Source organism: Scatophagus argus, chromosome 18 (genome assembly GCF_020382885.2).
Source record: "Scatophagus argus isolate fScaArg1 chromosome 18, fScaArg1.pri, whole genome shotgun sequence".
Lineage (NCBI taxonomy): Eukaryota > Metazoa > Chordata > Actinopteri > Scatophagidae > Scatophagus > Scatophagus argus.
Window position 1 is genome coordinate 15,352,010 of NC_058510.1, and position 18,931 is coordinate 15,370,940.

General features: G+C 39.8%; 1 protein-coding gene across 4 annotated transcripts in view; it reads left to right on the forward strand.

The window, feature by feature from the left end:
- LOC124049562 (partitioning defective 3 homolog) overlaps positions 1 to 18,931 on the forward strand; it is a 314,519-nt gene that overhangs the window by 103,494 nt on the left and 192,094 nt on the right. For all 4 annotated transcript variants that reach the window (XM_046371346.1, XM_046371347.1, XM_046371348.1 and 1 more), the window contains exon 4: positions 18,478 to 18,662. In XM_046371346.1, the coding sequence (XP_046227302.1) occupies positions 18,478 to 18,662 (185 nt within the window). The remainder of the gene's footprint in view (positions 1 to 18,477; positions 18,663 to 18,931) is intronic.

Genomic DNA, 18,931 nt, shown 5'->3' on the forward strand with positions numbered 1-18,931 from the left:
ATGTACACATTGAGTGACATGTAGCATTGTAAAATGCTTCAATAAACTCTTTAAAAATACAAAGTTGCTCAGTCAAGACATTGGTTCTCATGGGCACTTGTTCTGATATACTGTATTGGGCATTCTTTCAACTTTTTTTAAGATCTATATCTTAGATTTAGGGGTTTAAGAGGTGGACTGCCACCCTGTTGTGTTCTCTCCCAATGGGGCTGGGTGACTTCCAATTCACTGATTGCCAATTATAGATAAACTACCGGGTTTAGGTTTAGAACCACAGGCAGCTAGGTCTGATAGCAGGCACTGATACTTATCATTCTCATCTGCCCTCTCTAACTCTCTCTGGTCCAGAACCACCTCTTCAATCTCTCATTTCAGTGGTATGCAGGTGATGCAGTCTGATCTAGCGGTTTAGATATCGGAGGAATCACAGAGTTGATAAAGATGGTGGTGTGCATCTGCTGATTGGCCTTGTCTGAGAGTTACCCATCTTATGTCAGCTCTGTCTGCCTTGTTATCCCCTTTTCCTTTCAGTTAAGGTCTTAGAATCTTGTCATAACTTCATTATAACAATATTAGTCTTAACCTGTAGCACATGGGACGAGGCCTAGAACTACATTGCTGTGTAGGTACTGATGGATGACAACTTTAGCTGTTTGTCAAAGAACTCTGGCTTTGTTTTCCCTTTTTGTGTTGTCCAGTCACAATGCTGTCGTACAACCCCCCTGGGCTTGTGAGTTGCCTTGAACAGTTTATCACTAAATTCGCCAAATTGCATGTATATGCAGTTTTTTCAAAGTAGCTAAACCCTCTCTTTCTTTCTGGTTTACCACATTCATGAATACACTGGAAAACAGGAAACGATGGAATGCTGCTGAAGGCCAGAACAGTTACAGTAATTACTTTTTTATATCTTTGGTAGCACTTTACATTTCAGGTTTGTAAGAGTTAAAGGTAAAAATTAGATAATACCACGTAATTACCAAAGTAATTATGTGAACAATGGATGTATCTGTGCAATTTCAAATTCAAATTCAAATTCAGGGCGGCACGGTGGTGCAGTGGTTAGCACTGTCGCCTCATAGCAAGAGGGTTCCAGGTTCGAATCCCGGTCTGGGCCCTTCTATGTGGAGTTTGCATGTTCTCCCTGTGCCTGCGTGGGTTTTCTCCGGGTACTCCGGCTTCCTCCCACAATACCAAAAACATGCATATTAGGTTAATTGGTTACTCTAAATTGCCCCTAGGTGTGAGTGTGAGAGTGTGTGGTTGTTTGTCTTTGTGTGTTGGCCCTGCGATTGACTGGCGACCAGTCCAGGGTGTACCCCGCCTTTTGCCCGTAGTCAGCTGGGATGGGCTCCAGCTCCCCCCGCGACCCTGACGGATAAGCGGTATAGAAAATGGATGGATGGATGGAATTCAAATTCATGTAACGGGGTAATAACAGGCCAAGAACTATGGGTTATAATGAGGAAACACGTTTAAAGATAGAGATGACACAAAACAGTTAGTTTACTAACATTTTCATAACAATATTGTAACCATGAAATGGTTATATCTTAGAAAATAAAGAAAATAGAATTACAGTGATATTTGGAACATGAGAGAGGATGAATTTCAGAATTATAATATGGCAGCTGAAATGTTCATCATTTTGAAGGTGTTATGCTGATGGTAGCCTACAATCTTGTGAAGACATCAACGTTATTAACTCATAATTTTCAGGTTATTACCCCATTAATATTATCAGTATTGCTATTGCTGTCTTTACATGTATTTCCTTATTAGTACCTTTTGTTTTCAGCCTCTTGTAAATTTCAGTCAGCAATACCCACTGAGCTATTACCTGGTTATTACTTTAGTATTTAGATGGTATTACTTCTTTTTTCCTCTTGATTATCCATGCTGTCATGTCTTATACTTTACTTCACTTCCAAACACAACACTGGCTGAATGATGTTTCAGTGCTCTTTGAACAGAAAGGACAAAAACCTATTTACACGGCAACACCCTTAAACTCAATGTACATCATAGTATCATACCAGAAAAGGAGCAAGTCCACCTAGGTGTTTCCATCACAAATCCCTGTGACTGTACAGGGACACAACAGACTACAGTACATGTGGCTATGATACCACAGGGTTCTTCCATGTTAGATTCTTCCATGTTGGAAAACAACTAATTGGAACAAGATTTTCTGTGTGCCGGCGATTACTTTGTATTCATCCGGTTAAACACCACTGGTTTGTGGTTTTGCAAGAAACATTGTCATTCCCATGGATCTATCAGTTTGAATTTGCAATAGTCTTGACAAGAAATCACAATGTTTTGACTGTGTGGGTATATAGAAGAAAGGGTGAATGTGTTTATGTCATGGTGGCCCTTCATAGATCCACTCAACCCTTCTTCAGCAACAGTCCACAACAGTCCATAAGCACTCCAACGATGCATCACACCTCTCAAAGTAGCTTCGAGCTGAGTACTCACTCAGCAGTGAGGATGTTGGGATAGAAAGCTCATCTGTAGCATGCTGAAAGCACTTTTAAACCCACCAGCCCTCGTGAGAGTATGAACTGCCTTCCTCTACCTGAGTTAGTGGAGAGGCTATTAGTTATGTCAACTCTTAATCATACTCACGCTTGTAGATGGGGAGAGAGGGAGTGCCCAGACGGTGTTTAAACTGCTGAGGAGTGGGCGTTGAGTTCATAGTCACTGGGAATATTACTCATAAAAACACTCATATGTCATAATATCACCCAAGGCTTCTTATAGCTAATTATTGCAACGGCTGGCACTGTTAAACGGCGAGGACAGTGTTCTGGTAATGAGGTGTGAAGTGCTTGGAGTGGTAAAAGTCTCCATTCAGCACTGCTGGGAATGTGCTACCAGGACTATTCCTGTTATTACTTCTGCCAGGATCCCAATAAAGCCATAGCTAGACAGCTGAATCACATGGAGTTGTGTGTATCCATGTGCAGGAGGAAGAGAGAGTATGTGAGAGATTTTGTTGACTGTTTTATTACTTCCTGAGCTGGGCTGGGATCAGTTCTGTGGGTCACTTCTGTCACCCTTAAAGCAACAAAGGAGCAGTAAGGTCTTGATTGGGAAACAAGTCATTAACACTTTGTGACATGCAGACATAGATCCAAATGGTGGCTTACCATAACCCCATGACAGGGAGCATGGGAAGGGGGCCAGAGTTTGTCTGCACTGGCTCTGGTGTCATCTCAGCACAGAAGATACTCAGCAGAAAGACATTTAACAGAATTATGTGTCTGTCTGTCTCTGTTTGACATATGGCATCTTTGTCCACTTCAGAGTTTGCAGAAATGCTTGAATATTTATCCAGTGTTGAGATAAATCTTGTTCACAATCGCACTGCTTTGAGTGATAGTGTTAGGGTTGAGAATTTGCAGAGACAGGAAGCGTGAGGAGAAATTTTGATTGACGGTCATGTGACCTTTTTCTTGCCCTTGTGTTTTTTCAAAGACAAAGAAAGAGTAAAAGCTCACATTGTCCTATTCTCACTTAGGAGCAACTAAAAAAAAATCAGATCTTGAGGTTTGTACTAGTCAGCCCTTGTGTCATTAAAGAACTGTTTTACTCTCTGTTAGCTTCAAAGCCTTAATGTTGAGTTAAGCAGTTGTTTATTCAGTGCAGACCTACCATAGCTGCATTTTAAATTAAACAGAAACAGAATCATTATACTCATCATCATTAAACTCTTTCTCTTCCCGTTTCTCCTCACCAAATTCTTGTGCTTGCTTTTTTAAATTTCCTTCTATCCAAACAAGGACAACAACCAAATGAAACTTGTGTTTGGTTTCTATTTCACTTTATTGGTACAACTGTTTATCAGAGCCAGTTTTGAAAAGTGCAATTCTTTTTCCCACTACAGTTCTTCCTCCTAGAAATTCATATAGCAATAATTTGCAACAACAAGTGGGGGAACATAATGATGCCCAATTACACTTCCCATGAACATAATGTAAGAATTGTTATTAATGAATGTAAGTGTCAAGTTGGAAAAATATAAAAATAAAATATTCAGTTACAATGTATTTCAGGTTTTTTCAGGAACATTCAACTGAATGCTTCTCTAACATTAACTATAGTGGTTTCTGGTTCCAGAGTCCCACCCACCATCCGCCCCACAACCATATATATATATATATATATGTAATGTGTGATTCAGTGTGTCATAGAATCACACCAGAAAATGGACTGAAATTAGCATGTCCACCTGAGTGTAATGTTTCTGTAGCCTTTCCCCCTGAAGACAAAAACCAGATGTTAGTGGGTTTTAGACTTTTTGTCCAGTATGAAGGAGGTATAACAAGGCCTTGACTCTGTGCTGGTCTCTGCATACTGGAGTTACCTGTCTAGGGTCTCCAAGGCAAACATTTGCAGCGTTTATACCCTGTTGCTTCCAAGACTCCATCCAGTACACAGCAGATTATGCATGGTTAATTTGGCTAATTCTTTCATGTTGGAATACATCCAACCAGTGATTACGGTTCCATTATACATGTGTTTTGTCATGCAAATTAGCATTATAAATGTAATTTCTGGGTGACAGGGTTCTCCAAGAATATGTGTCATGATCTTGCAGTATTTCTGTTTGATTTCTAAACAGAAACTTACATAGAACATTTAAATAAATATTGCAATTGAGAGAAACGGAAATAGTTTAGGCTTTATCTAAGAACACATCACTGAACACTTATAATGATTATATCTCAGTATAATTATCATAATTACTCATTCTCTCCTGTCTATTCAAATTACAAAATGTTTCAGCGATTTGATTTAACTATAAATGGACAGCAATGCTAAAGGAAAAAAGGCTAAAAACCGTCTTTAAGTCTCTCTACTTTGTCTCTCTCATTAGTTGGTGAGAACCTTTGCAGGTCATTTGCATTGTGTATGACATGTCAAAAGAGGGGCAATCTGGCCAAGGGCATTGCCTCCTGGTCCCAGCGCAATAAGTCCTCAAAGAGCTAGGGGTGTTTAGCATCTCTTTGTCTCCAGACTCTTCATCCCAGTGGACCTACAAACAGCCTCTCGACTCGTCCACCCACTTCATTAGTCCCTTTGTAAGAGGCCCCCACCCTCTTTCGCCCCAACACCGGTCTGTTTCATTGTCCTCCACAGGGAGGTCACCTGTGAAGTTTGTCTGCTTCAAAGCACATGTGAGGGAAGCACTCAGAGGTATATGCAGACACATGCTGGCAGCCACATGCACTTGGAAACACATATATGTTTAGACAGACCTCATGTAGACAGACAGCTGTTTGTTTACACATGCCAGTGCATGCATGCAAATGACACGAAAGCATTGATGTGTGAATGCATACAGACAGTAACTGTTTTCATTAGTACGCTGCAGAAAGGGTTCAACCTAATAAGTATTACAGAACTCATGTACAGTCACAAAATGTTATTCTTTCCCAAGAATTATTAAATGGAAACTCACTTTGTCAGTTTGGATGTAGAGATATAAGAAGTATATATAAATATAACAAGTAATTTCCCAGATACAATATATATTTTGATTGCACACTCAAACACAAAGAATTATTCACCAAGTAGTACAAACAATACAGTAAAACCCATGAAGTTAGGAAGCAAGGCAGCATTACAATATTTGTGAAGTGTTCATGAATAATGATGAAACTAGTTATAGTTTTCTTTTGAGAAAAAGAGAGAGAGAGTGATGTATCCACATGGCCACAGCTATAGAAAGTCTGTCATTCCCCTGCTTTCCCTTCTCCTGTTTTTCATCAGATCCACAAAGATGCAATCCACCCAAAGCACTGTGGAAATCCCAGAACACTCCCCTACCACATTCCCATCTTCCCACTAAACATGATCACTTTCAGAGTACTTACTTTGGCTCACAATCACAGCTTTGATCAAAGCAAAATATTTTCACATACTGTGCTTGATTTATTGTTTTTTCTCATGGAATGGTTTCTGCCAGCCATGTGAACATTAAGGACAAATTAATTTGACAATCCGCAGTGACTACCCAGCAGACTTGCTCCATGCTGCCCTTGCAATTGTTTAGAAACCACATGTTGGTATATTGGGCTGAAATTCTGGCTCTGGACTAGGAACAAGTTGCTCCCATTTGGCATAGATTTGAATCATAAATTGTTAATATGTGTTGCGATGCTTTCATTCACCTCAAGGAAAGAACACAACAGAAACGCACAAATGAAAACATTACGTATCCCCCACTGCAGGAAACTCCCTAATAACCGTATCTTTTGTGAGAAGTATTTTTGCATTTTCAGTTTTGTTTTTGTCTTGGCATCACATTTATATTAACAGTTATAATATTTTATTAACATCAAGAAGGAAAGTCTTGTATTTTCAATCCTGTACACAAACTTGTCAGCACTTGGTCAGCTCCAGGAAAACACACTAAAGCTAGTATGAGTTTTATTGTCTTATTTCAGCAGAGTAGATGCAGGTTGACAAGTGAGATTGAATTTCCTGCCCACATCCCAAAGCTTGTTGGCCCAAACTGTCTTTGTCATGTGGAATTTAGTCAAGTAGTCGAGATCAAACCCACAACTAGCTGACTCACAGTATGTCTTCAGTGAGGCCTGGGGACAGTGTCAGAGGGTACAGCTTAGTGGTAGAGCATTTGACTGTGGATCAGGATGTCCTCAGTTCAAATGTGGGTGCCTCTTATTTTAGGGCAGAGTGATGACATGATCAGTGCCTCAAATGAAAACTTGGTTCAAGCTGACAGTGCATTTGAACGGCTTGAGCTAGCTTGGGCTCACAAAAACTGCCTGTCGCTCTTTGTGCCTTGGATCTGATATCAGTGCTGCCTGCTTTTCAGTGATATTGTAAGAAATGTGAGAAAGTAGTTTCATGGTCTTATTATAGAAAGATTTGTATGAAGAAAGGGCATCATTTACATTAGTTTTAGTACCATTTTAAATGTTAATGTTGTTTAGATAGCTTCGTCTCCATAAGACTAGAAGTGTGCAGCATAATAGCAAACCGAGCATGTGTACAAGCAAACTCTTTCAGTTCTGTTCAGTTATTCCACAGTCTCTCAGTGACACAACTAATTTGCAACACCAAATGAATTCAGGTGGAAATTTAATGATGGCTCAATTACATTTTCTTTTAACATAATGAGGCAATAAAAATTTATAATGCAAATTTCCAAACCTGTCGATACTGAACATATCAGTAAAATTTTCACTGACAACTACGACGATTTCTTTCATTGGCAGAACTTGAAGTTAGGGAAAGAGCATGGTCTTGGTTTAACACAGAAAATGTGCTTGCTTGAGACGTGACATATCTATTGAAATGTAAGTGAATTCATAATCTTTCACTGACCTTAACCAAAGTAATATTGTGTGCCAAGGTCTTGCACAATCCACCACAACTGCCTCCTATGACTTTAGTGTGGCACAAACTTTACTTACAAACTTTACCCCCCCCCCCCCCCCCCCCCCCACACACACACACACACACACACGCACACACACACACACACTCTAGAGAGGAGACAGTGTCTGACAAGATTACTGTTATTTGTGTAATTTCCCAGTTATGGGACTAATAAAGGATTATCTTATCTTAGTTAAGGGGGTAAAGGGCTGACTGCTGACAGAAACACATAAAATTTGGCTGTGACATTTTGAAATGAGACAAACCTTGGCTGTGGCCCTTTCGGTGGTAGAGAAATAACTTTTTTAAAGGATGGCAAATTGAATCTTTCAAGAAATTAAATAGTTATCTAGCTGCCATGTCAGTATGATGGCACAATTTAGAGCGAGACTTATAAATTCTGCAAAGTTTTATAAATGGAAATATATGCATGACATAAAAAACTCTGGCAAAAGTTTAAAAAAAGTTCATGGTTTTCAGCAAGTGATTGGGGAATCAGTTCTTCAGTTGCTCTCCAATTGCTGAAAAGTTGCTTCCATATTTCATCATTCTCTATACCTTTACTGTGAGGTCAAGTTGTGCCATTGCCATGAGCGACTGAAACTCTGATCCTCGGTTGAGACCTTTCATTGCTTCAGTCCACAACTGCAAGAAACTCTGGAAACTTTAGCCGTGATTACAATGAAAAGCCATCAGACCTTTTCCTGTTTTGAGATGTGAAGCAATCTCTTTCTGGTGCCATGACACAGTCCAGCTAATTCTCTGTGAAATCCAACCTAGTGGTATATGATGTAAAAATCAGTGTAGAGTGACTGTAGTAATGATTCATAGATGTTTAAGTGCTACACATAGCACCTTTAACCTCTCAGCCACCCTGTGACTCATACAGTCACCATAAAACCACCACTTTCTTTCACTATCCGAGCATTATCTGAGGAGATACTGTTATTATCAGCGGTTATCAGTGAGAATGATAATGCTGTCTATGCCACGATGTTACCAAATTACATGAGATATTCCTTTCAATGGTGCTTCACATACCTACAGAGAAAAAAAGACTGAGAAAGAAGTTTTCTACACCCCTGCTTCCCTCAAATCTCTATGAAAACCTCATGCGCTTGTGTGCGTGACAGATCAGAGTGATGCATACCCAAAACACAGTCTGCACATCACAATACCATCTGTTTCTTAGGATGCTCTATTCACATTTTCTAAAACAGTCCCAGCAAAAGTTCCTCCCACAGTGCCGAGCAACGTTGAGTTATTTTCTTTTGTTTTTGCCCTTGTCGCTCTCCTCTGTGCTATAGAAAGAACGCCTCTCTGATATGCTTTGAGTTGTTACAAGTTAACTACTTTGACCTCACACTTGCTGATGTGAGCGCATATCTGATCATAAATGGATTTATATGCGTGTTTTAGCTGTTTAGAGATTAGCATATTTACTCTGTGGTGGCTTCCATCAGGCAGCTTTTAACCCAAAATGTTTCCGGCCATTGAACAACACAGGCCTCACACCAGTGCGCATATCACTCCTCCCACAGCACTCCTCACATCACACACACCATATAACGTTCTGATTTTCCCAATAAATCATCAAGAGTCCAGAAAAAGTTGGGGTGAAAATTTGTCATCTTTGCTGAAAAGAGCAACTGAAGAAGGATGTTTTTGTTCAGAGCAGAGGAAGACGTTGTTCTCATGGCTGAAATGTTGCCGATATGGATTTTGTGCACGTGCTGTCTGGAAAATGAAGCAATGTGAGCTCCATGCTTCAGATGCTGTCTGACCTGCCAGAAACAGAAATTGACTGACTCATCGGCCTCCACTTTTCACTCACACATTGGCTGTGACAATTAAATTTGTGACAATTTTGGCTTGTTTAGAGATAGAAGAAATAAAGTTATCCAGCAGCTTTTCTGTAAAGACACGGTTGGTTTCCCGTCGTGAAAATTCTCCACATAGTGCCACTGTTTGTCTGTGTTTCATGGAAATTGATATCATGCCACCCCTACTGCTCGGGAATGATCTTATCTTCATAAGTCTTAGTAATGTCTCATAATTACTGTTATTTTAAATAAATGTTTACATCTTGCACCTGTAATGTATGAGATTGTGTCAGATTCCTGTATGAGTAGTTCTCACATTTATACTCCACGGATTTTATACACATATTCCATATTTGAGTTGCATTGTGGGTAATGGTGGCATCAGATTTTGACATAAAGAAGTCTTGTAGAGACTTGTAGAATAAAAAAAGACGACTTCTCAGGCCACAGAGCAAGGCCGATACACTAGGTTTGGATTGTTGTGTTCAGTTTTCAAGCTGTGTAAGTCTGAGTTTGTCAGGTTTCCATTGCAGGTTCATTCACCCTGAAGTTGATGTATTTTCCCACATTACACTTCAGACGTGAGAAGGGGTTAGGTTCGACAATGTTTTTATTTATCTCAACATTGTCTGTGTTTTTGGTTTTTACTGTTGAAGTAATTTGTACAAACAAGATGAATTCTAACATAAACCTGGTAGCTTTGGCTGCGTCTGTAGCTTCTACCACTCCTGGTTGGCTCACGACTTTTTCAGAGCAGTGTTTTTAATCATGAGCGACTTGACCACATATCACACTGAGTGAGATTTATGGCCCCTTTTCACTGAGAGCCTGTACCTCCAGACCGGCCGTAATGGTGAAACACACAAAAGGGTGTTTACATGGAAGGTGCTGCTGCAGACCTGTGTCTGGTCTGACTGAGGCTTGTTTGGTTTGCTGATTAGCCACTCCCTGGAGGCCTCTGTGTGGAGGGGAGTCTCCATGAGTCTGGCCAAAGTCAGGATAGAGTTCAGGTGTTGTTATGTGGCTGCTGATCCTATTTTTGTAATCCGATTTTTACTAGATTGGGAAATGGATGAGGTATTATGAAGCGTAACAAACTAAGACTTATTTATTGTGCGACAATTGCAAAAGACAGTAAACAGAAAGTTAACACGTATACACAGCAGGAAATTTAATCAAAGTATTAATGAATTTAAATCAGGAGTGAAGCTGAATGTTTTCAATCCTATTTGGGCAACAGAAAAAAATCCCGGGCCCTCCAGATGTTTATTAAGCCAACTTGTCTCATTTGCCAAATGAGACACGCTGCCTCATTCATATGTATTCACACGCAGACATATCAACACATATGCATGTATATACGCTAGTTGTTTTACTCTATGGGCTCTAAGTAGAGTCTCGACCTAGATGAGTCAGGTTTGATTTGGGGAGTGAACTCCTCTCCTACTCTCTGAGAGCTTCATTGTCTGGGGAAGCAGTCTAAGAGCAGCACATACACATGCACACACACGTTTGTGTTATTGTTGTTGAAGTGTCTAGGTGTGTGCTGGTGGAGGTCTCATCTCTGAGGACTTGAGGAAAGCTGACATCCTCTCCTCTTTCTCTCAAGTAAATAGTCTACATTGTCTTCCTGTCAGGAGACAAAAAAATAGTCTCTGTCTGTCTCTATTTCTTGTTCAAAATGAAAACAGGATGGTCGACTCAGCAACCATGTGGGAATCCAGCTCTCCTTCTAATGTTTGACTCATGGATTGCAATGGGTTATCACACACAACACGGAAACTAATGTGACTGACATATGAAGTTTGTCACTGAGCAAGAGATGGATTCTGAATAAAAAGAACTTTCTGGCCACATGTTTATGTCCACATTTAATGGCACAATAACCCAGTTATAGACTGTTATGTAGGCTGGACCACAGAACATCTTTGCCAAAATCTTTCGGCTTGACACTGTCAGATAAGTGAGAAGAAGATTGAAGAGATCACTGTAACTGCAGAGATTACAGATACATAGATTTATCAGCTCTATCAGCCATTAAAAGAGGTGGAGTTCACAGCCACAGCCAACTGTAGGACTCTGACTGATGGACTTTTTTGTTTCCCAGAACAAATTAATAGCTTTCATTTAGTGCTTATTGACTTGGGTTTTGGGCCTTGAATGAAAGTTGGATTGCCTGTCATTTATGTATTTCAGTCAGAAGAATACAATATGTTTACATCTTCTACAGAAAATTCATGCACCATAGTATGAACAAAGTGTGAAGATACACAAGTCTGCACCCACATAGTTGAAAATATTCATATGTTATGCATAGAAGCAAAGATTCATACACACACGGTATATAGTTTGGCACTTGGCTCTAAAGCCATGAAGAGTTTTTCTTTTTATATATGCCCTTTGCTTTCAAGAGATTTTTCCATCCATCCATCTTTTGGATTTCATCTTCTGTTTTTGTTAAAGGTCAACAGTTGCTATTTATTCAAAGTTTGTCTGGTCTCACTCCCTGACAGTACATCAGATTAAAGTTTGTTAAACACTTCACAGAAGCACTCTGAATGGTGTTCTCGACCCCTTCAGTTGACCAGGCTCCTATTTACGTCTTCTACATATTTCATGTCCTTCTCCACTGTCCTGGTTCCCACCACTCCACAACTGTATTGCTTTCCCCCCAAAAATGGAACTTATTGTCCCCCTGTGGATGAGTCAGGTCAGAGTGTATCCAGTGGAAATCCCCCTTGCTGCACACTTGGGACATCAATATGTAGTCAGTGGTTGGAGAAGAGAGTTAAAATGGCTCCGTGCCATAATTTATTCAGACATTGAACTGGCCCAGGCTTGAAGTATTCAAAGCAGCCCAGGAAAAGAAAAAAAAATAGCTTTTAGACATTTCATGAAACCATAGTCACTTGGCATTTATATTTAAATCAGTTCGATGTGAAAGCATGGACTTGGAGTACGCCAGGGCCAGAGTGCCACAAGGGAAAATATCCAGTTCACAGACCAGACAGCCCTCATCCCTGGTTGGCTGATAGTGCCTATATTCTAAATGTACTGCACTCATTTGTATTTAAATACAAGTGAAGACAGAACTTCATTTATTCCATAATCTCAAACTCACATCTTACTGTGCAGTAAAATTCCACCCTCAGAGACATTCTAGCGTGTTATCTGTGACCTTCAAGCACACTGCTATTTTGTAATTTATTAGTGTGCCTTCTTTTCCTGAACTCACCTCATTTTCTGATTAAAGAGCAAATGCACACATAGGAAAACAAATGCTACTGTTGTGCTGCTCTTCATGTCAAACTCCACAGCATGGTGCCCAATTGCTAATGTCATATACTGGAATGGAAACCTGCTGCAGCAATATGTTCAAGCCACCAAGATTGTTGAAGCAGTAGTTTTGAGCCCCATGTGATTTTGTTGACTCTTTACCCTTTAAGTTAAAGATTTCTTGATTTTCCTCAACATTTTGACAACCTCAAGAGATCAGGGGTCAGCTTGTTGCCAACAGCTGTCAGTGAAGTCAGTGATATTGAATAGAATTGTGTACCAGTTAAGCAAAGTAAAAATCATGACAACGCTGACTTTTACCTCACTTTTACTTTTCTACAGAGTATTTTTCCTTGTTTGATAAGTGACAAAATGGTCAATGTAGAAGGAAGGTCTTGTGTTAATCCTAAAGGAAATGACCCTCAAACCTGATGTTTTCAAACAATATTTAAAGTGTTCTGGCCTAATGATACTCACAAACGGGATGTGTATGCAGACAGCTGCAGACCATGTAGTGGGTGGTTCTTTATACTGCTTTCTAGAGTCTGATTGGAGGATCTTTTCCACACTTACACAGAACATTAGATTAGATTAGATTAGATTAGATTCAACTTTATTGTCATTACACATGTACAAGTACAATGCAACGAAACGCAGTTTGACATCTAACCAGAAGTGCAATAAGCAGTAAGTGCCAGGTATACAGTAATTTACAGTATGTACAGGGTATGTGCAGGTGTCTATGCTAGAGATATACTATAAACATACTCTGTAGTTTGTAGTAGCACAGTGGCCTTGAAGAAAAAGGGCACACAGTCACATTGTTGTGAGATGATTTGGCCATCATAAGCACAGAAGTACACACGATCAAACACAAATACACATACAGATACACAGTCCCTCCTTAGTGTGTCCTGTCTGTAACCTTATCAGTATGCTGAGACATTCACCTCATTACCTTGAGTTGGCAGTAAGTCAAGATGAAGGGCCACTCCCTTCTCTCCAGGTAGAGTAAGGACCCTTTACTTTATGCCATTTTAGTGATTGGTAACTTCCACAGCTAATACATTAGAGTTGACCCTATCTCTTTCACCACTAAGTCAGAAGTCCATTTTGCTGCGTTGTTAGAGCCACTTGAGGGAACATGAGATTGTGAAGTGAGCTAAATGTTACTGTACTGCAGCTTGGGGTTGTTTATGATAAACAAGAAAGATGACTGTGTAGAAATGACATCATTTTTAGTGATGTGTTGTGAATTTATCAGTGGGTAAGGTTTTTGACCTTTTTACACCACGTAATTCATTCAAACTGCAGAAAATGTTGTCAGTAGGTGTAGAGTCATCTCAATCAGTCAGTTAAATCGATAATAATAACAGCAAAACAAGAAAAACAAAAAACTGACAGACATTGACAAAGACTGACTGACATTGTCCCGTCTCCTCCCTCACTTCTAACATCAGACTTGTAAAAGTGAATGTTATATCACTTGACATCAGCTCAGAGGAGAAATGTTTTCCTTTCATTTAAACAGCTTCTACATCTACAAATGCACTTGAACACATCAAAAAGACCTCAAAGCCCTCTAAGGGCTGTCTGAGGGGGTGTTCTCCAACACATCCTCATTCAGAAAGACAAATAGCATCTTGTCAGGGATAGATGGTGGTGTTTCCTAATGTTTTGTCAGTCAAGGCACTTGCTTATTTAAAGTGGACTTGAAGATTGAAGACTAGCTGTTATTTCCAATTGGACAACATCAGGAACCCTGTCAACTCCTGATTGGACCAACTCATCAACTGGTGGGCTGTCATTTGTGTTTGCTTTGGTTTTTCAACATGAAGGGTGTTCTCTATATCAGCATCTGAATAAATATTTAGTGTCATATCTACAACACCTAAAACAAGCATTTGCATTACTATTTAAACTGGTTTTACACAAATGAGTGTAGTACTACATATACTACAACAGTATATATGCACTTTCCAGAGCAGTACATTGTAGAATATGTGTTATACTGCATTTTTACAAGTCATTCAGTGCTTTATTTTAGTTAGCTTTTATCATTACTTTTTGTCAGCTTAGTAAGTACTCACCCTTGGTTGTAACTGAAGCAAGGCCGACCACCTCTACTGAAAATGTATTCACTTCCATTTCAAACTGTGCTACATGTTCTTTTGGTCATGAAAATAGTAAAAATCAGAAGCTGTTCCCACATTGTATGTCCAGAATCCAGTTGAGTAAGCTTACACCACTTAGATTGTCTAAGATTCTTTAATCTAATACTAAATGACTTTAATATTGACTTTGGTGCTGTGCTGTGTATATATGGCAATACTTTTATCCATGGTGATTCATACAAGCTAATATATTTCTCCTCCAAACAAGGTGAGTGTGAAAGATAAATAAAGGACAAAGCAATATGAGGTAATAGCCCCCGGGGAGTCTAACCTCTCCCTGTGGTGAAATGAGGTGTGTGTACATCTCTATGACCCTGTGCCCTGGCCGTAATCCCTCACTACAGGGGCTGGATTAGGGCTTCAGCTTATTAGACCCCCCTCCCTCCATGGTCTTGCTCCCACTTCAGCCTGGATCGATGGCTGCCTTGGTCTGAAGTGGTGGCGCTGGTTATTAAACGTGGGACCAGCCAAACCCTTGGTTGCCAGGATAATCCCTTCACAAATTAAGTAGAGGAAAATTGGTCAGGGAGAACTGGGAGGGGAGAGAATCTTCATATTGTGACCTTCTAAAAAAGAGTACACAAAAGCAAGCACAAGCCCCTTAACAACTCTCTTATTTATCACATGTTAATCTTGAAGGATTTTTATTGGTGATGAATCAGCATTTTTTTAAGGAGAAGCCTCGGAATAGAAAATGTGTTCTTCATGCCAATGTTAAGATGCCAGTGGCATCGTAAAACAGCCAGACATTATTAGTTGGTGTGTAAGCATGGATTCATGCAGCAAAGAGGGTCGGAGAACTTGCTGACATAAAATAAATCCTTTATATATCTCACTCATAAATATCTGAATCTGTAAGAGAAAGCATGGTCAGCAACACCGGAAAAGTTCCGGAAACTGAAAACGATTGGCCTCAACTAGTCGAGTGTTTTATAAATGTAACATTGGATTACATCTCCATCATGTCTTTATATGACATAATGTCACATGTCTCAAAGAAATTCTCAAGTTCAGCTGCAGGCTTGTCCAACTGTCTCAAACTGTATTATAATTGAATTCAGTTATTTGGGGTGAATGTTTAGTAAGCATTGTTTTCAAAAAATATGAAAGAATGATTCATCTCTAACAATGGACATTTTATTCTGTTAGCATCTGCAAACTATTATGTTGCATAAAGCAAGATTGATGTTGTCATGGCTCCTAAAGACCCAGATAAACGTCCAGTAACAGCTGAGGCTTGAGTTATTCTTGGAAATACACCAAGGCTCCGAATCCACATCAAGTTTCTTGTGTAACTCCCTGTCCATATACAGACAGAAACACAAAGTGACAAAACTATATTTATATACTTAAATAAAAAGGCCTCATTCTGAGGTAGAAGACACAGTATGAGTATTTGATGGGAAGTTTCAGATTCATGCATTTCTTTCATCCCTTATTTTGTGTCATTTAATCCTTGTTTTTCCTGTCTCCATGGATCTCACTCTCATTCTCTGTCTCTTTGTATTTGTGCCATGTAGGATAATACTTAATTACTGTCTGAATCCACTGTCTGAGGTGAACACCATTAGAGCCTTGAACTGGACATGAACCAGCAGTTACTGAGAGAGGGCAAAGTCAATTAAATGCCATTACTGAATCTCCAACCTAATTTAAGAGTAAAAGCACAATGACTGGCCTTTGGGCTGCTAGCTTTACTCAATTCCTGAACTCCTCTGAGGAAGCCTACAGACAATGGTCAAAATAAATGAAACACATTTGTAACAGTGGACAAAATATATTAACAGCTACTCTTGAGTTTTGTTGGCACGGTCAGCAGAGTGGCTTGGTAAGAAGTGAGATCAAACTTATAACAGAGTGTTGGGAAAGAAAGTTTGACTTTACAAGCTGCCTGCTGCTACATGACAACTTGACTTGTATTTCCTCTCGAGAAACTGATCTATTAAGTCAAGTTTCTAAAAAAATACTTTGAATAACCTATTCCCAGCTCTACCTTTTGGTTGTCGAGAAAGTCTCTGTAAGTTTCAAGATGTTAACATAAAGTCATTTTCATATGAAGCCTCCCTTGTTCACGTGGACACCTGAACACAAACTCTGGTCTCTTACATGAAAGTCAGATGTGATACACATGCAGCATTGAGCTCCAGACACACATGCTGCTACACATAAAGTGAACCATAACTGCATGCCCAATGACCATCCTGAATGACCCAGTATGGACATGATTTCCATGATATGGAGCTGCTGTGCCACAGAAGTATACAAAATGGTCATGTAGAGTGTACGCAGAAGCACTTTAAAACCTAAACTACGTAGACTACTACAAGAGAAGAAACAATAATTCTGTTCCATGGAGCCCTGACTATATAATAGTGAGACCATAGAATCAGATAGGAGAGGATTAAATAAAAGCAATAAGGTTGAAATAGGAGAGGTATGAGAGGGATGTTTTACAATGCAAGCATGTTAGAGCAAGTACATATAAAGGGCATGAGGGAAAGGATGTGCATCACAAAGGGGATTCTTCTTGAAAAGATTAATGTTTGATTTTTGAAATTTTGAAAGCAGTGTGGAGCATAAAGGCACTGACAAGCCAGCACCACTCACCTTTTATTTTTGGTATTCACAGCCACAAGAAACGCAACGTATCATTCATAACTCCCCAGTCTTGTCACCGTATTAAATACACACGAGTTGCAGCTCAGCGTAAGTCGTGATTAAAACGCGTCGCCTCCACCACTAAGACATGTCTCTGGTGTATCAGATGGAAGCTTAGCACCGGCATATGCTTACTGAAATGATCCGCCGATGGATGACAGATGGTTACCCAACTATTTGCATAATTACATGTATAACACACAGGCTGCTCGAACGTCATAAACAAATCCATATGGCCTTTTGGGAAAATCCAGATGATTCACACCACAGTTCACAGATATATTTAATGCCTTCCCTGTGTAACATGCATCAGCAGGATTTCTGAATGGAATGAATGTTTTAAGTGGAGTGTGAAGTGTGGAGAAACTTCATTCCCTCTACTTGTTTTGGCAGCTTTGAGCATAGATGAGGACTTTTTACCAAATTTCAGCTTCAGATTGGTCAGTGTGGCAGCTGTAACAGGGTCCAGCATTTCTGTGCACTTTCTTCTCGATGTTTGATAGCTGGGGTAATTTTGGTTGCGAGACCTGGTTTCAGTCCAGAGAAGCTTTCCAGGATAAGCTTCAATCAGTAGTGCAGTCTGTAAGAATGATCCTTATCTTGAGAGTCAGATCATGATATATGGGCAATTTTGCTGCAATTACAATTGGAATTGTTATTTTTAGAGTGTTTCAGCTGAGTAAGGGGTTGGATCGTTTTTCTCATACATCATTTTTTTACATACTTTTATAATCGCCTGGGTAATTTTCCAGTAAACCATACATTTACAGTATATTTCTTTAACTGTAGCAGGGTTCAAGACATGCCAAACCTCTCAAAGTTGAGTTATACAATGTTTCCTTTTGGGCTCAATGGACTTTTTATGAAAACAACACTATAATCACCACTTCCCATGTCTCAGTTGACATGTAGTGCAATTGAGGAGATACTGCAGGGCTTGTATGCCTACCAGACAGAACGGTGGCCCCAGAAAAGTGCCACTGTTAGAACACTGAAGTAGAAAATGATCTGTTCAGTATATGGATAAAGCAGTAAATGGTTTGATGCTGCTCTAACCTGCTCTATTTTTTCTTTTTCCCTTCTTATGCTTTTCTTTCCACCATCTGTGCACTCCACTTTCCCCTCCACAGACATGCCTCTCCATGTCCGTCGCAGTAGTGATCCCTCCTTGGCAGGCCTTCCTCCGGGTGAAGTCCCGGTGGGTCCAGAGGAGCCATCTAGAAAGAACCCAACTCGCTGGTCCACAACTGCTGGATTCCAAAAGCACAACCACAAACCAAACAGTAGCGCTGGCACTGGCAGCCTGGACCGAAAGGTAACAGATACATTTTGTCAGTGATGCACTGGTAACTTCAAATGTATGTTAATCTAGACTTTTAAGAAATACCTCAAAAATACTACCTAGCATGGTATACCATTTATGTCATTAAGGTTTATGTGAATCTTAAAAGGTGTTAAGATTCTGCAGAACTTAATAATGATATTGCACGTTGAATTAATTCTGTATTACACCACTTTCAGGCGTACTGATTAAACAACAAACAGCATCATACCCAGAAGTTATTTTCCACAGTGGTGCAGATG